General features: G+C 38.0%; 2 protein-coding genes across 2 annotated transcripts in view; one reads left to right on the forward strand and one right to left on the reverse strand.

The window, feature by feature from the left end:
• Positions 1-5640: 5640 nt before the first annotated feature.
• OTOP3 (otopetrin 3) lies at positions 5641-15412 on the forward strand. The gene is made up of 7 exons (XM_034436290.2): positions 5641-6016; positions 7025-7161; positions 7382-7440; positions 9784-9902; positions 11083-11786; positions 11907-12014; positions 12650-15412. Exons 1-7 carry the CDS (start codon positions 5641-5643, stop codon positions 12818-12820), a joined length of 1674 nt encoding a protein of 557 aa, XP_034292181.2. The 3' UTR covers positions 12821-15412.
• Positions 14979-23579, reverse strand: part of HID1 (HID1 domain containing) — a 51743-nt gene continuing 43142 nt past the window's right edge. The window contains exons 18-19 of the mRNA XM_034408699.3: positions 19100-19258; positions 14979-17160 (exon numbers count right to left, since the gene is read on the reverse strand). Coding sequence (XP_034264590.2) covers positions 17097-17160; positions 19100-19258 — 223 coding nt within the window. The 3' untranslated portion in view covers positions 14979-17096. The remainder of the gene's footprint in view (positions 17161-19099; positions 19259-23579) is intronic.

The raw sequence follows: 23579 nt of genomic DNA on the forward strand, positions 1-23579 counted from the left end.
CCATCTCCTTCCACTTATGACTGTATGATTGTAATTTTGTTGCTTGTATCCTTACAATTTATATTGATAGTTTCCTGATTGCTTATTTGTACCCTATGACTATCATTAAGTGTTGTACCTTATGATTCTTGATGAACGTATCTTTTCTTTTACGTACACTGAGAGCATATGCACCAAGACAAATTCCTTGTGTGTCCAATCACACTTGGCCAATAAAAAATTCTATTCTATTCTATTCTATTCTATTCTATTCTATTCTATTCTATTATTCTATTCTATTCTATTCTATTCTATTCTATTCTATTCTATTCTATTCTATTCTATTCTATTCTATTCTATTCTATTCTATTCTTCTTAAATAAGGCAGCAGACAAAATCATGCTTTTCTGATGTCCAGAACTGACTGGTATATTGCAGGATATGCTATTTTTGCAAGCAACCTAGACTATTAGGTTAAACTATTGATTGGCTCTTGAATATGATCCTGATATTCTAAAGGGAAGTTTATACTGCAAGGGTGACCCAAAAATTTGACCTGGGAATGCTGGGAATTGCAGTTCAACATCTCTGCATAGCACTCAAGGGAGCCTGCCTCAGACTTTTTACATTTTTCATGTTCCGAGTTTACATAGTGAAATCACTATGTTAATTTGATGTTGGTGTTATTAGTATTGTTATGTACATTTCCAATTACATTTTTGGCCCTGAAATGCCTCAAATGGAATGAAATTTAACTTAAACAGTGTCTATCAAATTTAATCTACAACTTTGATAAGCTCTGTTCTTACGGTATTATGTGCCCAGAATCACCCTCATCTCACAATCGCCATTCTTGGTGGGACTGAGAAAACTTCCACTATTTTGATCAATCTCTCCAGGTTTGCGGTTACAGAAAATGTCATAGCAATAGTAACTGGCAAAAGCAAGGAAACAGGTGTGACAGGCCGTAACGGATTTATAGTATTTTATCCAGTTTGCCAAAGTGGGGCCATTTCTGGAGCCTTTGGTGGCTGTAAAACTGCAGTTTTGGCACCTTTCGTCAAGAAAGCCTATGGCTTTGTACTCAGCATGTTCTGAGCTGTGTCCACAGCCTGTTGACAGGAATTGACCAGGCAGGTGCAAAGGAAAGCACTTGATTCCCATTGGTTGGGCTCTCCCGGGCTAATGAACCTCTCCGCCTAATTATTAATATAATGACAAGACTATCCCATAAGTCAACAGACGGGGAAAAAAATCAATGCAGACTACACTTTCCATTGGCAACTCTGCATGCCAGCTCTTCTGAGAAGAAAAAACATTTCCACCCTAGAGAAGAAATAGCGTTTCAAAAGGGAGGGAAATCCCTTTTGTTAATTCAGTTTCTCTGGAAGATTCATCTCTGGTCCTTTTCCTGCAGAGGCTGCAGCTAAGCCACCAGTCCTGAGGTAAGAAGAGCAAATATAGAATCCTTGAATTTTCTGCTCTCCACCCTTTGCTGAAGGCTGTAGGTCCCAAAAATAGGACAAATGACAAAATGAAAAATGCCTTGTAAGGATTGTTTGGAAATATGTCTTGAGGATTTCTGATCAGTATATAGGAATCCTAAAAATCCCTCCCACACAACACTCAAACAAACGCTACTCTAGCTACTCGGGCAATTTGGGATCTCTAGTAACTCCTGCAAGAAACAATAGCTTAAAGCAACCCAACACACATGAGTGTTGTTAACAATGGAAATACACCTTAAATGGATCTGGACCTTTGACCAGAAGGTGTGGTTTAATGTCTTAAACAAAAGGCTTAAAGTGGTGATTTGGGTAGAGTGCCTTGTTTTTTAAATACTATTTATCTATTGTCTCAATCTTCATGGGCTCAAGGTCATGCGTATCCTCAGACTAAGTCTAGCCAATGGCAAAATATCACAGACAGATTGTGATGAAACTTCAGCTTCTAAAGTAACTCTGTGTGTGTTTAAAGATGCATAGATTTGGAAATAGAGGGGTCATTCGTAGCACCATACTTAAGTAAGTATGGCATCAATAAGCTAAATAAGGCCAAAGCTGCCTGTACCAATTTCTTTTTTCTTTCTTTTTTTCCCCTTTTTTTGGTTTTTAGATTAGCTGGTTTATAATAATATTACCTCCATTTGTATGCGATGTTAATGGTGCTGAGAAAGAAGAAAAACTGGAAGAGCTGCCATCTAACATTGATATTTTGATGGTGCAATTCATCATTTGTTACTTGTTTTGGTTAGTTGTTACTCAAGGTCAAAAACCAAACACAGGACTGCTGGAGTCTATCCTCTGCATAATGATAATACTGTACCATGGCTCCAAGGAGCTGTCCCTTCTCCTATATGGCCGCATCATCCTACACGGAGCAAAATGGAGATAGAAGGGTTTTTTAAAAGAGTAAATGTCACTTTGCATGTTTGAATGACCTGAAAGGTAGGAGAAGAAAAACATGGAAGAGTTGTGATTCAGACTTCAGCCATTCCTTCATTGTTGATAGTACCAAATCTTTCCATCTTTGTGCATGCAATAATCTCGAAGTAGTTTATTCTTTTTTCTGTTTTTCTTTTACCATTTTTCTTGAACCCTTAGCTTTTTCTTTGACTGTTTTTCCTTTCCTTTTTCTTATTTTCTTATTTTATACCAGTTTGTATTAGTTTTATCTTCCTTCAAAAATATTTATTAAAAGAAAGGTGAATCTGGACACATGACAATAGTTATACACAAGTTGAAGAATTTGGCAGCATGGTTCTTTTAAAAAATTTAAATGTACAGCAACAAATTGCCAAATGTCTTTTAAAAAAATTAAAAAATACAAAAAATTCATCACAGCAATTGTTGACATTTATGTTGGCATTCAAAAATATCTAATTTTTTAAAAAATACAAAGCATATTACATGTTTAAAAATAGGTATGTATCTCTGGCTTTTGATTTAATGCAAAATAGAAGATTATGGAGTGAACTGAGGTGTCTTGGCACCAACCCTCATCTCAAGTAAAAGTGAATGAAAGATCTAGGAAGGAAGGAAGGAAGGAAGGAAGGAAGGAAGGAAGGAAGGAAGGAAGGAAGGAAGGAAGGAAAATCAAAGAGTTAAAAAGTCCCAAACAAATCTCTTTGTTGTGTTAATAAAGTCTGATTCAAATATCCCTGAAAAAGTACCCCTCTGAAATGTGTCTGGCCTGTTTAATGATTATTTTTCTTTGCTGCCATTTAGGATTCTTTTCTGTCCCTTATTTTTAATTTGTCAAGATTTATGTTATGCTAGTACAGCAATGCATCAACTCTTAATCCTGGGAATCTGCAAATCATTTACCAGGGTGCTTTTCCTTTTATTGCCCCAGCCCTAATCCTCTTCTGTATTTGCTTTCAGACTTTGGTGACTTAGGCTGCAATCACATACCCCTTTTCGTCAGAAGCAAGTTTCCCATAGAATCCAGTGGCATTTCAATCAATCAATCAATTAGAATAGAGCTGGAAGGGATCTTGGCGTTCTTCTATCCAATCCTCTGCTCAAGCAGGAGACCCTATGCCATTTCAGACAGATGGCTGTCCAATCTCTTCTTAAAAACCTCCAGTGATGTTCCTTCTCCAAACTTGTTTATATGTTATTTATTGAAATACATTAATCTTATAACTTAGAATATTTTTATGTAACAGAAACATTTTGATGTTTAAGCAAAACAACAGGGGAACAGAGAAAACTAATACTTTAGCAAATATATATTAGACAGAGATAAAAGTTCTATCATTTTATAATCCTGAGTTAAATATTATTTTTTTAAAATTTACATTTTGTTATTGTAAATCATTGAGAATATGATTGAAAAGTTATATAAAATACACTCAACTCGTCAGTAGCGTAGCCCACATGGGAAATGAAAACCTTCAAACTCTTTTTCTCTTCAATAGACTTAGTTTGGAGATTTTGCTAATTTATGGTCTTTTTTTTTTTCATGATTTCTTGATCCACAAGCAAAATAGAATCAAAAGTCATAATTCATATTGTCTGGGTTCATACACTGTGTTCATTTGTAATGTGCAATTTATTTGTGTGCAATAAATAATATTTAGCTAGTGTGATCTATACTTCAACCTGAGCTACATATACTGTCTTCTATTGGTATTAAGTCGTAGTTGTGTTTAATATCATGTAGAACAGAGGTCTTCAAACTTGGCAGCTTTAAGACTTGTGGACTTCAACTCCCAGAATTCTCCAGCCAGCTATGTTAAAGTCCACAAGTCTTAAAGTTGCCAAGTTTGGAGATCCCGATGTAGAAAGTCACTTGCTGTGAGTTATTTAAAAACTATGGCTATAACAAATGATTTAATAATGTTTGAATTCAGCCTATCGAATTTTGACTGAGAAAGTTCTCACATATTCAATGTTTTACAAAGTCAAAAGTTCCATAATTGGGCAAGCAGATGGGGCTGGAGGTAGTTTTTTTTTCTTCACGTAAAGACACATAATAGCTTGAGGTGATTATGAAATGGTTGACCTTGTACACATTTCAAACATTCTTGCTATTTCTTCACACATATATGAGTAATTGAGGTTGTTGTTCCTGGGGGCTTTTTGATCTCAATGACCTTGACAGTGACTTCCTAATCCTATCTCAGTGTGGGCATTTTACGAAATTTGCAAACAGGTTTTGAACTCTCTTGAGGTTTCTACAAAACATCAGCTTACCAGGAAACAAATTAGTGGTGAGGCTCTACAACTTAACATGTTGGAGTGCTGTCTACCACTTCACCTTACCTGTATCTGTTTTCTAGACAGGTGGGCATAGAACTCTAAGCAGAGCTCTGGGCTTCACCTCCCTATCATGTCAATTTTCTCTAAATGCTTCCAGAGAATTAGTGGGTCTCCCAAGAATTATTGGAATTAAACATCACTTCCAATTAACCAGTCTTTATCATTCCTTCTCACCCCCACCTTTCCAATTCCAGTTCAAAACATTCAGTGATCAATCAGTATTGTTTCAACCACTTCAACCTTATTCTCTCTTGGTTTGCACCCTATAACATACATCTCTTCCCCACCTTAAGAAATATTAGAATGTTTGTGTTCTCCATGTTTACATTCCTCCTTTCCATTCCAAACTACTATTGACATGGCACCTGTTTTGTATCCGGCCCTTTTTATGTAAAAATGTTGTGGTAGCAGAATAATAGGACCTGGAAGGCAGAACTGTCTCCTCTAATGAGACAATATCAGAGACCACATGAAATGATTCACGTTGATTCACATTGATTCAATGCTGCTTCTGCAGCAAAAGATACAGCTTTAGACAGAAATGATCCTCACTGGAGGATAGATCAGGATATTATGCCAGGAATTACTGAAATGTTCAGCATGTATTTATTTGATCTAGCTAGCCAACCATGTAGACACAATGTCATCTTTTCAGTGAGAGGCCTCAGCACCTATTTGTTTTAAACAAATTAAACAAATTTACATATGCCCCACCTCCCAAAAATTGATGACACAAGGAACCTCATCAGTATCAAGGGAGGTCCACAAATGCCATGTTGGGTATTCAGGACCTATAACTAAATCTTCAGTAATCTTAACTTTGTTTAATACCATAGAGTAAAAATTCCAGAAGCAGTAACTTTATCAAGCAATTGTCATGGGCAGCAAAAAGATAATGGGGGAGGAACACCAACTCCAAGAAGCTGGAGATGAATCGTTGACTGCACAACCAGAGTCGTGGAAGATCCATTATGAGAAGTCATGGCTCCATCAACATTGCTCTTCCTTGTTACACCGTGACAAGCAGGCACAGAAGACTGGGCAGCTCTTCTCCGGACTTCTAGCCATGAATGTAGTGTTTCTTGGCAGTGCATTCTTATGTAGTATGATTTTCAACAAAGTAGCCATTACAATGAGAGATGTCTGGATTTTCCTGTCCATCCTCAAGATCTTATCCTTGAGCTGGATAGCATATTACTTGCTGTTCACTAGAAGGAAACCATTTGCCATCTTGTATCAGGATGCCCATGCAGGGGCTATTTGGATTAGAGGTAAGTATTGTTGCCCTATATCCTTCTCACTATACCGTAACTGATTATTTGTAACATTCAGGCAGAAGTGAGCAATTTTTTCAATGAAGGCTACCCCTTATGGCCCCCAAACACTGCCAGAAAGGTATCTGGTGACACAGAAGCATAGTGTACAGCACTTTTTGTATAGATACTGCAGACTAGAGGTGGGTTTCAGCAGGTTCTGACCAGTTCTGGCAAACTGGTAGTGGAAATTTTGAGTAGTTTGGAGAACTGGCAAATACCACCTCTGTCAGAGGTGATGGGCCCTGTCCCCCATCTATTCTGTCTATACAATGTAGACTGGTAGCCCCCAGGGGGAGGGCCTTCTCTGTGGGGGCACCTGCCTTCTGGAATCAACTGCCCCCAGAGATATGAAGAATTCAAGACATCGGTGCCTTCTGCCGTGCCCTGAAGACCTTTCTTTTTCAGCAAGCTGGGCTGGCTTAACACTTTTTAAAATGTTTTTAATAGCTTTGTTATTGTTCTTTTAATTTTGGGGCCAAACATATATATATCTTTTTAAATTGGTTTTAATGTTTGTATTTATGTTTTTACTTTGGCTGTACACCGCCCAGAGTCCTTCGGGAGAACGGTGGTATATAAATTTGATAATAAATAAATAAATAAAATAAAAAATTCTCTGCCTCCCGAGGCCCAGCTGATCAGGAGGAAATGGGGATTTTGCAGTAACCTTTCCCTAGATTGGGGAGGTAATGGAGATTTTACAGTATCCTTCCCCTGCCATGCCCACCAAGCTACACCCACCAAGCCATACCCCGCCCACCAAGCCACACCCACAGAACCGGTAGTAAAAAAATTTGAATTCCACTACTGCTGCAGACTGGAAAAACTGAAAAATTATTTGCTTTATTTGATCTACTTCACTTTCTAAATATGCTGCACTCTCTGTGCATGTGATAAGTATTGATAAATATAACTGGTTCTTTGTTAACAAAACTTGGGGGGGCATTTTGTATGTCTATATAGGGTCTTTAATATTGTTTGGAGCATGCAGCGTTGTCTTGCACAGTTTCCGGATTGGGTATGACGTTATCTATATTCAGAGCAAATCGCAAATGGAAATCTTGTTCCCATCCATAGAAATACTCTTCATCTGCATTCAGGTAATATACCTGCTTTACTACAAGTTCTTAAATAGTGTGTATAGAAAGGACAACCACTGAGTAGCACACTGAGAAATAGTTTTTTGTCTCTGCAGTACTGTTTTTTCTTGACCATGCATGCAAGACACTGAACCCTTTCCCTTACAAACCACTGTATAAGCTGTTGCATAGATGTGTTTCTATGCTTCACACCTAAGTTTACTCTCTGCATTGCTTTCAGACCTACCTTCTATGGTGTCATGCAAAAGACTGTATCCAGGTTCAGCACAACCTCACCAGGTAGGAAAATAGAAGCAGCAAACACTGCTTTTGAGCAGATGGAAGCAATACCCTGTATGTTATTCTTTGCAGTGAGTAATAAAAGTATATTTCATCTGTATTTATACAAATTTTCTGAAGAATATATATATATATTTCAAAGCCAGTTTCCAATGTTCTATTATCGTCTTCAGAATGCTCCTATTCTATCCTTCTGTGTCCCTAACAGTTTACCTTAAACCAGGGGTGTCAAACTCACGTCATCATGGTGGCATCCTGTGATGTAACAGGACTTTTTCCCCCTTCACTAAACCAGGTGTGGGCGTGGCCAGCCCGTGACACATCTGGCCCACGGGCCGGGAATTTGACAGCCTTGCCTTAAACGAATGACAGGGCTAAATGAATGTAACACAGATATAAAATTGGTAAAAATCTCAAAATTACATAAGAGAAAATTACAGATGAAACAGAAATCCAGATACAGCTGTTACTATAGATTTCCATTGCTTTGTATCATTTTTGATTTGGGTCTGTGGCTAATTTTCTGTCTTATATCAAGATTACTGGGGAAAAGTTACAAGGTAACACTTAATTCTCATACCTATTGGAACTGAAAGTGTCATTCTAACTTTTTTAATGAAATCTGACACAAACCAAATATGTTTAGATCTGTTTTTTTCAAACTTGGCAACTTTTTAAGATGTGTGGACGTCAATTCCCAGAATTCAACAACTAGCATGGGAATTCTGGGAGCTGAAGTCCATACATCTTAAACTAGTCAAGTTTGAGAAACACTGCTTTAGATTTTCTTATTTTTCCATTTATATGTGTACTTCAATAGAACATACAAACTAATTAAAACAGAAAAGAGACATGTCTTTTTAGCTTGAGCACTGCCCTTCAAAATTTCTTCCATAATACCAAGTCTTAAGTCTTTATATTCTTTCCAATGCACCAAAATGTTGAAAAGAAATTATGTAAAGAGATCCAGGGACTCTGCCATCTGAATCTGAAAATTGAATAGTTTAGAACCATTTTTTCCATGACGGAGAAGTGGCTGAAGAAAAACTGAATATGAATCAGATCAGGCCAGGGACTATGGAGAATAAAATCCGGGGGTGGGGGGAAACCCATCAATATCTGCTCCATTCTAAGACCCCTTCTCATTCTAACTCAGTTCCTTAATTCTTATATTGCTGTCATTTGGAAGTCTCCAATTCAGTTACTGACATGCTGATTTTCAACTGCACAAGGTGTTCTGAAAAAAGAGAATATTCTGTAAACCAGTGTAACACAACTTGTTTCATAAAGATCAATGGCAAAGATTGGCCACCCCAACGATGCCCTTGAAGTGATGTCCCGGTGCCTGGAGGCCGTGCGGGCCTGGATGGGGAGAAACAGGCTCCGACTCAACCCTTCCAAGACCGAGTGGCTGTGGCTTCCGGCGTCCCGATATAGCCAGCTGGCGCCATCGCTGGTTATTGGGGGTGAATCATTGGCCCCCACGGAGAGGGCTCGCAACTTAGGCATCCTCCTGAACGCACGGCTGTCTTTAGAAGAGCATATGACAGCCGTGGCCAGGGGGGCTTTTTATCAGGTTCGCCTGATACGCCAGTTGCGTCCCTTTCTGGATCGGGACTCTCTACGCACGGTCACTCAAGCACTCGTCACTTCCTGCCTGGACTACTGCAATGCTCTCTACATGGGGCTCCCCTTGGGGTGCACCTGGAGGCTCCAACTGGTCCAGAATGCGGCCGTGTGGGGGATTATGAGAGCGACGGGGGCTCCTATGTGACACCTCTTCTGCACGAGCTGCACTGGCTCCCAGTGGTCTTCCGGGTGCGCTTCAAGGTGTGGCTGACCACCTTTAAAGTGCTCCATGGCTTAGGGCCTGGATATTTATGAGACCACCTTCTGCCACCAATTGCCTCCCACCAGCCAGTGCGCTCGCACAGAGAGGACCTCCTCAGGGTGCCATCAGCCAGACAATGTCGGCTGGCGACCCCCAGGGGGAGAGCCTTCTCTGTGGCGGCGCCCGCCCTCTGGAATGACCTACCCCAGAGATACGCACGATACCGGACCTCCGGACTTTTCATCGGGCCCTTAAAACCCACTTATTTCATCTAGCCGGGCTGGCTTGATCCTATCCTTTGGTTTTAATTTGAAATTAATTTTAACTGGGTTACTTTAAATTGTGGCCGATGTTATTTAATATCTTTTAAACTGTTTTAATTTTTGTATGTTGTTTTTTTACTTTTGGCTGTCCACCGCCCTGAGTCCTGCTGGAGAAGGGCGGTATAAAAATCAAATAAATAATAAATAATAAAAAGATGATTTAAAAGGTGTGTTTTCCTTCTTTGACAGATGTGGGCTAATGCTGACCTTGGCCACTAACCTCCTGCTATGGTTTTTAGCAGTGGCCAATGATACAGTTCACAGACAAATTGAATCAGAATTGAACCAGTCTCTGCAAAGATATGAAGGCAAGGGTCATTTTGTTTTAAATTAATTCCAATGAATTTGACATTTTCTTCCCATAAGTATCCTAGAGCAAAGAATTCCATCCCACATATTTCAATAACTGTTTTTATATTTTGGGTTGGTTTTCGCATAAGGGGTTGTTTCAATGGTTGATAAATCCTGGTCTTTTCCTGAGTGATGCGTGTATCTAGCCACACAAAGATTAAGCAGGCTAACCTTGGTGTGGCTAATCCTCCCGCCCTCCCTCCCTCCCTCCCTCCCTCCCTCTCTGAGGGAGGATTAGCCACACCAAGGTTAGCTTGCTTAATCTTTGTGTGGCTAGATCAGGGGTCTACAACCTTAAACACTCAAAAGAGCCATTTGGATCCATTTCCCACAGAAAAGAAAACACCGGGAGCCACAAAACCTTTCCCGTGCCCGACTATTTCTTGAGCGGCCACAAAACTAGCATATGTAGTTGAATTAAGTGTTCTGTTTTCTTCTGAAACTTTTCTTTTTTTGGATTTATCCATGGTTGGCCTACCGGGGGTTGAAAAGCTCAATAAATCACGTGCCGGTGGGTGTCGCACATTGGCGGTTGTGATGCATATTTTGAGTGATGGAGCCACAACAGAGGGGTGAAAAAGCCACATGCAGCTCCAGAGCCGCAGGTTGCTGACCCCTGGGCTAGATACATCTTTCACCTTGCTGATTTGGTCCCTCTCCCCTCTCTCTCTCAGGGAGGGAGGGAGGGAGAGACGGAAAGGAAGAGAGGGACCAAATCAGCAAGGTGAAAGATGAAGAATTGAGATACAAGTTCCACCTCTTTTGAACGTGTGTCCATAACAAATCCAGCCATTAGTACGTAGAAAAAAAATAATCTAAAGCTTCCCAATACTGATTCAAATTGGTAGCAATATAAATCAATGCATTACCTGGTGTATGGTGGACCTTCATGTTTAGCATTCACTACTCAACAGAGAAAAGACAATATTCACGTACTGATTGAAACAAAATTCATAATCATTGCCAAGGATATGTTCTGTCTTCTATGATAGTAGCACCAAAGTCTGAGAAAATTCCTTATTCAGCCTAGAGGTTAACATATTATAACTTCATGCATTTTGTTCCAAGTAAATCTTGTGATCTGGAAATCTCATAGCTACCTTCTGCATAATCCTTCATTTTCCCTATTTTGCTCAGGTAATTTGACGTACTCCTGCAAGGACTCAAATGCGACCATCTGCATGATCTTCCAAAAGGGATATATTTTGTTATATCCCTTCAATACAGAATATTGTTTGATCTGTTGCTCCATGCTGTATATCATGTGGAAGAACGTGGGCCGGCGCATAACTCAGAGCCATACCTCTGGAATCCAGCCTAGATTCAAACTCCATGGCATCATTTGGGGGCCTTTGCTTGGTATCGCTGCAATAATTATTGGTATTTGCATTTTCATGATCTATCAAATCCAAGTCACCAGTTCTTTCCCTAGTCATATGTCATTCATACTGTATTATTCCTACTACATTTGTTTATTGCCTGTAATGACTGTGGCGGCTTTGGCTGGAACTGTTATCCATGCCTTAGAAGAGAGAGAGTTGGATACTCTGAAAAATCCAACCAGAAGCCTTGATGTCATCCTGCTCATGGGAACAGCCTTAGGCCAAATTGCCATCTCGTATTTTTCCATTGTAGCCATTGTGGCCACCCATCCAATAAGCATGTTGAACAGCATCATTCTAGCCTATTCAATAAGCCTCATCATTCAACACATTTCCCAGAATATCTTCATCATTGAGGGGCTCCATAGGCAACCACTACTGATGAGTGAGGACTCTCAACTTGCTGCACATTCCACGCAAGGGCCTCCCTCTACCCAAGTTCTGCCTAATGAAGATAGGGTTCTATCTCATCTCTATGAAGAACCTGTCTCATCCCCTGCCAATGAGGACACAGACAAAAATGAGAGAGAGAAATGTGAACACAGTTCCCCAAACATGGATAACCTAGAGACAAGACAGGAAAATCAGAGTGCTTCATGGACTTACATCAAGGCCTACAGGCATCTGAACTGGAAAAGAAGAGCTCTGAAGGAGATCTCCAGCTTCCTGATCATGTGCAATATCATTGTAAGTACTAATATAAATGACATAATTGAAAGTATAGCCTACTATATACAAGGTACTAGAAATGACCTACTAAGTTCCTTCCAGATGTTTTGAATGATTATTCTATTGAAATCTCTGACCAAAGGCATTGTGACAAACTTTGGTTAAAAATGTAGTCCAAAATATTTGGAGAACTGTATCATATGTTCAAGCACCATTGCCAACAATGGACAAATATGACTAGACCTTAAAATAAAGTGTGGATCAGCATCCACAAAAGATTAAAAAAAAAATCATTTGAGATCAAAATAACCTAGCCCAGAAAGACAGTGAAAGATGCAGGATTTCTAACTTTGTCTTCGTAATGGATTTTCTGGGACAAGAAAAATGGCTAAAGACGCAGAACAAAAACATGAATAGGAAATGCCTGAATCCTGGATTAGGCATGGAAATTGCAGAATGAAAGCAAATGAACAAAAAATTGTTCTGATTTTCTCTTATGTGTAGTACAAAAACCAAGGTTGTGAAGTTTTTCACTCACTGGAAGTGGGGAAACTAGGAAGTAGTACCAAAAATTAAGATAAAATTACCATGTTGTTTTTCTTCAGAGTACCACTTTTTACTGATCCTGCTGTATTTTTATATCTCCTTTCCAGCTGTGGATTATGCCATCATTTGGAGCACATCCAGTGTTTGAGAATGGAATAGAGAAGTCGTTTTATGGCTACTCCACCTGGTTTGTCATTGTCAACTTTGGGCTTCCATTGGGTGTGTTCTACAGAATGCATTCTGTTGGTGATCTTCTGGAGGTGTATCGCTCTGCCTGAAACAAAGCTAAATTTTCTCACATTGCTGTTTTTATTCCGCTACAAATGCAATTATGAAGACGAGTAATAAAATGGGTAAAATTATGAGAATTTCACATTAGAGAGATTTGTGATATCATTTTGAATAATTCTTTAATCAGAAAGAATAAACTGATCTTGTCGGTAAGTAGTCCATTAATCACTGAAGGTTCATTTCTGCATAATAGCTCTTAATAGGATTGATTTCTTCTGTACACATTACTTACAAAACCTAATTACAGTGACGCTGAACAATTATTAACCTTAAGAATATATGGCTAATGTCACATTTGAAAGAGAGGTAAACTACAGTACGTTGAGCATGGCAATCCCTTGGATAAAATGGTCACTTTTTATTACTGCATCAATCCTTGGATATGGCTGAATCATTGAACAGAGACTGAGAAATGGACCACTTTTAAGTTAAGGACATTTCTATCAATGTCTTTTGAAAAGGCATGAAAACATCCCAGGTGCTGCATCTATTTACATCTACAATCAAAACATAAAGCTTGTGTCTATTGTGCATATGTGACAATACAAGGCCATTCTGGATATGTTTGTGACAATCGGTCTTATATTTCGCATCAGTAGAGGCAATAAAGCACAAAACAGAAAATGTAATATTTAGGAAGACTGAAACATAACTTTGATATCAAGCAGATAATCAGAAAAAGTTTCAGTTTGCTGATATACTTTGGAACAATTCAAACTTTATAACTTGGATCTGTTGCAATTTTTTTTTATTAAATGATTTAAAAGTGTGGAAAAGAGCAAGGACCTCTCCTTATAAATCAACAAGCAACTTTGTTTAGGATACTGCTGTACACCATGCCAGTAGACCCATCTGCACTTGGATAGTCATGCCCCGCACTGGACAGCCTTACTTAAATGTTCCCCACACCATGATAAAATGATTGCTTCTTCCAAGACTGCCTTGTTAACCAGGACCATACAAATTTTAAGTTAAGATAGGTCAGACATAGTCCTGCTTTCATTATTTATCTTGCACACCACATATCTAAATAACAAAAAAAAAAAACCTGGAACAGGAATAAATATATTAAAGCTGAATAAAATATCAAGTTCAGGATCTGATCAGAACTACTACTGATTGAAAAACGCAGAAGCAGAACAGTGGGGAATTCTGAAAAGCTGATTTAGAATAGAATAACAGAGTTGGAAGGGACCCTGGAGGTCTTCTAGTCCAACCCCCTGCTTAGGGGCAGGAAACCCTACACCACTTCAGACAAATGGTTATCCAACATCTTCTTAAAAACTTCCAGTGTTGGAGCATTCACAACTTCTGGAGGCAAGTTGTTCCACTGATTAATTAAGCTTCCAACCTCTTAAAGATGTTAAGTAGCTAAACTTCTCAGGTTTATTATATGTGCTCTAGTTGCTTCACCCAGAGTTCAGGTCAGGATACAAAAATACAGACTGTATTGAAAAACCACCTGTAAATTATTATAGATGTTTGATTATATAAGGGATTAAAACTGATCCAAGCTTTGTGATCTATCTACCTTTTAGTAATAACTAAACCTTTCTCTTTGATAAAAGGGTAACAGGTGGAAGTGTAAACATTTCTTGTTTTATTGCTCTCCTGTAAAATAAATCATTTAAGTATTACTGAGATAGAGTCCAGGGCTTGGTTTTCTCACAACTCTTACTTCAGAAAACCAAGTCAAAATAGGCTGCAAGAAGTTTATTCAGGCTCCATTCAGAAAACTTCTGCTCCAAAGACGAAGTTGGTTCAAACCCCAAAGAACGAACGTTCTTAGCGGTTGGAATTTTGCATTTTGGCTAGTTTTATTCTGTTCTGCGTCAATAAAAGCTACCAGAGGAAATAAGAGTTTAGTAAATTAGCCTTCTTAAAAGGTTGTCCCATTCTTCACAGGTTGAAACCCAAGGTCCTAGCAAAGGAACTTACTGAAAGTTGATGAGTTTTGAGGAAAAAGCAATGAAAAGTTTAGAGCTCTGGCAATAAAGACTGGTGTAGTCTGGAGCAGATGCACGACCCATGGCCCTCAGACCAACTAGTTACCCAGAATCTAAATATATCTTTCAAATTCTGAAAAAAAGAAGCATCACATTTCTCAGTCACAACAGCTGGCAAATTCATGCTAATTTCTTTAAATTTCATGTTGCTTTGAAGGTACGTTTATTTTGTACATTTTAATTCCACAAAGTCATCTAGAATCTGAGGTACAGTCCACCTATCCCCTTCTTCTCACCAGCAAATGTGCTAGTGTAAAATGTGCCACACCATTGTTCTTTCAGATACTGAACAGTAAAATATCGATCCAAGAGTTCCTCTGCAGCCATGCCTTTAATGGAAAGGTACATGTTGCAGAGAATGCCACAGCATCATAAATCAAACAGTAACACAAATAAGCTAATAAACCTCTTGTGATATAAAGCCAGCTACAGCATTTAAGATAATTTTATCTCCATATGTAAAGTAAATAGTTTATAGTGCAATTTTGATTCTTCAGGGAACAAAGAGCAGAGATGCCATTCTAAAGAAAGAAAAAGTCAAGGTAAATTCACAAAAAAAAAAAAAAAAACACCACACATTAATATACAATAAAATATCGGAGCATCACAGAAGTGTGCCTACACACATATATGGGAGTGTTTGTGTATACAGGTGAATGACATGGATGAGTGTATACTTACAAGAATCTTTACTCTGTAGTGAGATAGAAATATGGTGCAATTCATCAGAACCTTAAATGAGCATCGCTAAAGACATTCAAAGGAAAATATAACCTTCATTTCTTTCTATCAGCATGTAATAAGAATTGAATACAGGTTTTTGTTAATGAGGAGGACATGAAATGATAAATGTCAAAGGAAGAAATGTCAAAAAGGAATACAATGATCTTCTTATTTATCCAATCTAATCTCCAACTGCACCTACAATTTGCTCACTTTATTATAATAAAAAAAACTTGAAAAATCTTTCTTGAGCAGAAAAAAAAACTGCATTTAGAATTAATTTTACAAGTTTAAGTTGCACTTTCCTATGCCACAAGGTGACAATATTTGTTTAATGTCAGGTATGAAAAAAGACAAGTTTTTATAAAAAGGGCTATGTCAAAACAGCCTCTCATATTTCAGATTCTCTGGCTAAGGCTCAAATAAAAACTGGCAAGAAGGAGATAACATACTTGCCATCCTTAGTGTTGAGCAAAACACACTTACACTAATATGATGCTACTGGATCCTGCAAGGCCATGCTGAAAATTTATAAGCAGGAAAATTTGTTTTACTTTACATCAATTATAGTTTAATTAACCAACTTAGAATACAAACCACACTATGTGACTATCTAGAGAATAAAACTCCATTCCAGCAGTCTGACTGCTCATTTCAATAGTTTTTTTTAAAAAAAAATCCCACACAATAATTTCTAAATCCCTGAAAATAGCATGTGCCCAAGCCGTTTCCTCATCTCTCAAAATGTCCCACAGTATTTTTCCCAGAAACAATTCTTGCAATAAACACCAACTTTAAAATGTGAAATGTATTTAAGACACATATCCATAATTAAAAGGAGTTCCTACAAGGTTGGGAAAACAAACAAAAATGGAATTTGAATGTTCCGTAACAACATCAGGACAAAGGAATTAAGCACATTTTCACAGGGGAGAGTGAACAAAACCAAAAAGTTTTTCCTGAAGTAACATAAATAAGTAGACTGTTGGGTCAACAGTCATCTCCTAAAGGAAACTCCTTCTCGTCCCTCGTACAATGCAATAAAACAGTTGGGGCCCTGGGAACAGAGGATTGGAAAGGAAGGGCTGAGAGCCTACATTCTTTGGAAAAGAACCACAAAGCTACTTCTTGCAGTTGAGCTTCCTTCACTGGTCCACTTTCTAATTCTTTACATTCACTGTCTTTCTACGTAAAGGCTGAATCTGACCAGGGAGTGAAAAGATGGTTTCTCTAGCTAGTCAGATTCAAAATTGCACCAAAAAGCATGGGGAAGGTTTGATTAAACTCTTGTTTGGTTTTCAGTATGATTCCTAACGATGGCCATTCCTTCAACAACTTTCCATCGCACCTTTTCTTGGGGGGTTGGGCAAAGTTAGGAAGGGCTGCAGAGTTTTAAAAGTGGAAGGGAAATGGCTGTGATTGTCCTCTAGAACATGCAGGAGGCAGTGAAATGAAGAAAGAGCTGTGATGAACAAGCGCACAGCAAGATCCTTGTTTCCAGTGTTTCTACTCAACCGGAGGCAAGTTGCGTTCCTCAAACACGCTGAATTTCAAACAGCTTTACATCCGTGTCATACCAGATAGGTGGATCCACATTCCTAAAGAGAAACAGATATTCATTCCCTTGTACATAACATCAACCTCAAGGTGGAACTAGGAAAAGCAGTATGTTTCCAGCACTTTATTACATGTGCAAACAAGCAAAATCAATAGACCCAGCGATATAGAAAAGGAAGCTATTTAACAGACAGCCATTTCTTCTTTTTTTTAATTTTAAAAAGTTTTTTATTTTAAACACATTAAAACAACATTAAAATCAAACATGTACAAATATTTTTTAGGTTACGTGAATTCTTCAAATTCATTTGAAGAATCTATATGTCTTAGCACTAATGTGGTCTTTAAAATGTATAATGTTCATGAGAGTAACCAGGCTAGAAAGCAGGAGACCATGAGTTCTAGTTCCGCCTTAAGCATAAAAGCCAGCTGGATGACTGGGCCAGTCATTCTCTCTCAACACAACCCACCTCACAGGGTGGGTTGTTGTGAGGAAAATGGAGGAAAGTGTGTTGGAATATATTCACTTATTATATTTATTTATTTGGAAAAATAATAAATATAAGACAAATGCCCTGGATGAGACAAAGCCTATCTTAATCCAGCATTCTGTTCTCACCCTCTCTTCCTTCCCAGGGCTAAGCAGATCATTATGTAACCGTTCTTGCATGCCTTCTTCAAGTTTATCTCTATATTCCTCTATAACATGAAAGTAATACTGTAATTATTATCCTCCTGTTAACCTGAATCTCATTTACACAGGAGTTGATATTTAAATTGGGAGAGCGCAAAGATTTCTAACTAAGAAATCACATCTGATGGTATTCCAATGTTCAGTTTTGTTTTTGAATTTAAATTTTGTGCACTGATTTCAGCAAATACTACAAAGGTGAATTAAAACAAAAACAAAAGATGGCAAAACAACCTAAGATTCAGGCTCAAAGCCAACTGAAATAAATTAGGAACGAGTTACATATTAATTGAAAAGCACACTTCTGCACTTCAGTGTACACCCTCTAATTAAATTCCAGTATGGACTGAGACCTTAGCCCACCCAGACGAGAGAGGAATTAACAAGCATATAATTTCTCTTTCAGTTTAAATGCAGCATTTAAATCCTATATTATAGGGCCTATTGAAAAATGGTTACCCTTTTTTATTTTTACTGTCGAATAATAACTTTAAAACCTTTTCATAGGTAGTTCTCATCTTACAATCATTCTTTTAGTGACCATTTGAAGCTACAACAGCACTGAAGAAAGTGACTTATGGCCATTTTTCACACAACTGTTGCAGCATCTCCCATAATCACATGATCAACATTCAGCTACTTGGCCACTAGCATGTATTCATGATGGTTGCAGTGTCCCAGGATCATGTCCCTTTTGCGACCTTCTGACAAGCAAAGGCAATGGAGGAAGCCAGATGCACTTAACAACCGGGTTACTAACTTAATAACTGCAATGATTCACTTAACAACAACAGTGGCAAGAAAGGTTGTAAATGGAGGCAACACTCACTGCCTTGCTTAGCAATGGAAACTTTGGGCTTAATTGTGGTCGTAAATCAAGGACTATTTTTATTTTTTTTTCAAGTGTTCAGATCCTAATTCATTTCAGCACCAAATGCATCTTACTTGCAGTGAGTAAAGAGACTTCAGTCACTTTTTACTAAACATCAAACAGTTTATTTAAAAACCGAAATGTCATTCCGTATGCACAATCTGGACACATTAGAATCACAGAGTTTGAAGAAAGAGTAATATATATTATATATTATATAAATCAGCAGCACAAAATTAATGCAAATTAACTGCAGTGAATTAACTGCAGCTGATACGGCAAGGGTATTCTGTGATTCTAACCACTGAATTTAAAGACCAAGCTAAACCTCAGACTAAAACTTCTCACTCGCAGAAAGTTCTCATTCAGCAGGCTAATGATAAGTAAGAGGAAATTGGATAGTAGCCTGCTAACTTACCTCAGATATATAACTCCCCACATGTAAGTGCGGAACCACATAGCGGTACCAGAATTAGCCTGGTATTTCCGGATCAGGATGGGATGAGGAACAGGAAGGAGCCCCACCAATGTGCCATGTTGCAAGAATTTCAGAATCTCAGATTCATCTGTAAGGCCCCTGCAGACAGTGGGAACACATTTATCTATACAATGCACTGCATTCTCTCTAATGCAAATTACAGATAATTGGACATACAGGTTTATGGAAATATACAAAACTGACAGCAGAACAAGACCTAGTGAGCCATTGAATCTGCCCTTTAAGGTTATTTTACTTAATTTTTGATGGACATGTGTTTATCTCAAGCGTATTTAAACTTAGTTACTGTTGTTACTGACCCACTACCTCCACTGGATCCAAAGTTCCAAATTTCCAACTACTCCTTCTGTGAAGTGATACCTTCGAAATACTTCTAAACTTCCTACATGCAGATACAAACAAGATATGAAAAAGATGCTAAACTATATGGTTTTCACTTAGAAAAAACAGATGGGATACTCATGGGAACAGTGGATAAATTAATTAAAAAGATCTATAATTTGTTACTAGGCATTGAACTGGAGGAGGAGCAGGTAAAGGAAACAATGATAGCCTGGGCAAAGAATTTTGGACATTCAATAGATCTAGATAAATGGCAACAGCTATGGGAAAGGAATTATAAATTAACAATGTCCACAGCATATAAGGAAAATCAATATAAAATGTTTTATAGATGGCATATGCCCCCTGAGAAACTGGCAAAAATGTTTAAAGATAAGTCAGCTAAATGTTGGAAATGTCACCAGTCTATCCAGAAATAAATCCAGAAATAAAGGAAGCTGTGATTTAGAAGCTATGTTAATCTATAATTTTGAAGACCCTTCCTACAGGTATATGCCTGGCCCTATTCCCTCCCCAATAGGATTTATATGCACTGAAATATGGTTTTAAAATACTAAGAGTAACTAATTGAAAATATTGAGAACCAGAGTAATGTAGTGGTTAAGATGCTGGACTAAGAGCAGGGAGATCCAAGTTCTAGGACTTCATTGAACACAGAACTGGCTGAATGGTTTCAGATCAGTCACTCTTTCTAAACCCTAGTCTGGAAAGAATCAGCCACCCATGCAGATTATGACCCTCAATCTTCAAAAAGAGGATTTTATCTTACAGTGGATTGTTTGAAGTTGAGGAAGAACACCAGGAAGAATTATTCTAAGTTGTTCATTTCCTTTTTTCATTTCATTTGTTTTGCCTAGTACTATTATTGTTGGCATTTGCCACTGGGTGTTTTATTTTGAATAATGTTAATGAATAAAAAAAGAAGTACAAAAACGTCCTATGTAAAATCTTTGACTTGACTCTATTAGTCATTAATGCTGCCTTGAAGTACCATAAAGTTGCAGTGCCAGAATTTGGTAGCAAAATATCCAATTTTTAACTTAGTGGCAGTGGCCAAACATTCTGTTGCTATCAGCTTGAAAGTCTGGAAGATACTCTAACATGAGAAAGTTACATTTTTTATTCTCTGGAAAGCTTGCTATCTAATGGTCAGAAACAGTTATTCATCAAATACCAATAGTTGAATGATGCAAGAGCCAAGATCTCAAGTAGGTGCTGCCATCCAATGGTCAGAAGCAGCAATGAACCAAATATTTTGTCTAAAAGTTTCCCCTGTCCAGTTGTGACCAACTCAAGGGAGCAGTGCTCATCTCCAATTCTTAACCTAGGGAGCCTGCACTGTTTGAGAGATATTTCCATCATCATGTAGCCATCATAAAAATATGGAATGCTGTTATCTTCCCACCAAAGTGGTACCTATTTATCTATTCACATTTGCATGCTTTCGAACTGCTAGGTTAGTAGAAGCTGGGGCAAGTAATGGGAGTTCACCCTGTCGCACAATGTTCAGATCTTGAACCTAGGCTGTTGGCTTTCCAGATGACAAGCTCAGCATCTTAACCGCTGAGCTATCCCACCCTGATCCTGTCCTACAGTGGGACATAATTTCACTAGGAATGTGAAGGAACCAAGAATCAAGATTCTAGATTGCACCTGTGGTGTTATGTTCCCACTGATGCATTTCCAAAGAGGGATCCTAGGGGTTGGATTAATCTCTATGCCTTTGTAGTTCTGCAACTGCCTTTTTTATAGACACCAGAAATGTGGGCATTTTTTGACAGTCCTCCATGACAGGAAAGACTTGCAGGACAGTTTGTATAGCTTGTCTGATGTTATCTAAGATGTATAAAGGCATGTCAAATATATGTTGGAAGTGTAAAAATAAAGAAGAGACATATGATAAAGCAAAAAAAAAATTGGACTATGATTCATATTTCAATACAGAAAATTCTGAAAACGGATATAAAAATGAAACCAGAACTTTTCTTCTTGGGTCTAATGGAAAAAGAAGTGGAGAAAAAATTTGAAACTTGGTTACTATATATATTGACAGCAGCAAGACTATTTATTGTATGCGCAAAAATGGAAGGACACTTCGATTCCTTCCATGGAAGAATGGTTGTAGAAGTTGATGGAGTTGGCTGAAATGGCAAAACTGACTAACTTGATTTTAAAAAGAACATATGTACTTTTGTTTCCGCTTGGAAACTCTTTCTGAACTCCATCCTTGATGTGGAAAAGAATGAAACCTTGACTTTGGGTTTTACAGATTAGATTGATAGATCTTTATAGAAATGACTTGTTCATACTATTATGGAAAAGCAAAAAGCTGTTGATCTGTTGTTAATGCCTTATTCTACTGCAACAGAGAGAGTCGGAAGTCAATGCTTCTTTTTCTTTTCCCCCCCCATCTTTCCTCGCTTTTTCCCCCTTTCCCCACCCCCACTGCTCTTCTATTTGCTTTTGTATTTTATAATACTTTATAACTTAATAAGAAATTGAAAGATTAAAAAAAAGGAAAGACTTGCAGGACAACTATGCTTGGGATATACAGGTCATAAAAGGCAAGTAGAAGATGTGGTTCCTAGGGCAGTTACTGCAATCTCAGTTTCTATGGAGGATCATGATTAGCTAATGAAACCTTTAGGGCAAGCTTCTGCTTCAAACCAAGAAATCATTTCCTCATTGTCGCTCTCATTAATCTGATACTATACTGCACTGAGTCTTCATACGTATGAAAGTTGTTCCTTTTCCCACAGAAAAACTGAGGGAAACAAAGTTTGGTGGAATAAAGAAATAATGAAGTAGAGAAATATTAGGCTGCATATGGTTAAGAAGTGTGATGGAATGTGCACTTGCCACAGCAACAGCAAGGGAGAATTTTGTCCACTGAGAGTGTTCCCAGGAAGAGACCAAGATCAAAAGATGGAGAGGATACAAGCTGAAGGGAAAAACAATTCAGGGTAGCCACACCCTAGAATCTTTCAAGATATATCTAGTAGCTTAGAAAGTTATAGCTTTAGTTTGGCAAGATTCTGTCTATAAGCAAACGAAGGATTGGATTCAGTTGGATTTCACTGCCACGTTTCTGCGCTTTGGGCTGACAAGAAGAGAGATAGCTCTGTTTGAGGTGAAGGAAGAGAATGGAAGTGGGTTGAGTTAAATGTCTTGGTTATATGATCCCCACTTTCCAGAATCAGCAGAGTGATTAATCTGTTATCTGAATGCCTTCTCACACTAAAACGGAAATAATACTGTTACTGATATGCTATTTAAAAACAAAACCTTGATGTTTTGGGAACTACTGCTTGAACACTCAAATTGTGCTTGTACATATGCAGACAGTCATAAGGATAAAGATCATAAAGAACATCAACTAATGTTAAGATCATATGCATGACCTATGATCCAAAGCCCTGAATGTCTTAATTGGGAGGATGTAAGCAACAGTATGTTAACTTGCAAGGTAGATACTGATTAGATATTACAGCTTGCTTTGAATAGCATAAGTGTCTTTTAAGTTCAAATTGAGTTTTGGTTTTGCTTGTACTTTAATATCAAAATGTACCCAAACAAGCCAACACTATCCTTAGAAATAGAATGTAATACTGCATGGAGGATGGGTGCAACAAAAGCTAGTAACACAATCTGTATTTTTTTCTATCTTACAAAAAAGCATTATGTGAAAGCCTCAATTGACCAAAGCCATGATGGGCAGCATGTATGGCATATCCAGTGGTGTCTATGGCCTATGAAAATCACAACTTGGAAGAGCAGAGGAGTGAATCGTAAAGAGCATAAATTAGCAAACCAAAGAAGTGGAAAAATGTGTTTGTGAGAAAGTGGAGAGAAAGTGGAATGATATAATATAGTTGAAAGAAGGTGGCCTAATACTGTGGTGTGGAATTGATGAATATATGCAAGGAAACAAAGGTACAGGTACAGATTTAATAATGAATAAAAGAGCTAAGTATTACATACTTGCCTGAAAGTATGAATTGGCATTATCTACATAACTATGGGAAAGTATCAAAGTATAAATCAATAGTTGGTGATA

Source organism: Pantherophis guttatus, chromosome 2, assembly GCF_059756535.1.
Source record: "Pantherophis guttatus breed Tessera chromosome 2, ASM5975653v1, whole genome shotgun sequence".
Lineage (NCBI taxonomy): Eukaryota > Metazoa > Chordata > Lepidosauria > Squamata > Colubridae > Pantherophis > Pantherophis guttatus.

Excerpts from the sequence above, each read along its gene's own strand:
- OTOP3 (XM_034436290.2), top strand. The coding sequence starts at position 5,641 with ATGGGGGAGGAACACCAACTCCAAGAAGCTGGAGATGAATCGTTGACT. Across the intron at positions 6,017-7,024 it reads AGGGGCTATTTGGATTAGAG|GGTCTTTAATATTGTTTGGA; the intron begins GTAAGTATTGTT and ends ATGTCTATATAG. Across the intron at positions 12,015-12,649 it reads TGATCATGTGCAATATCATT|CTGTGGATTATGCCATCATT; the intron begins GTAAGTACTAAT and ends TCTCCTTTCCAG.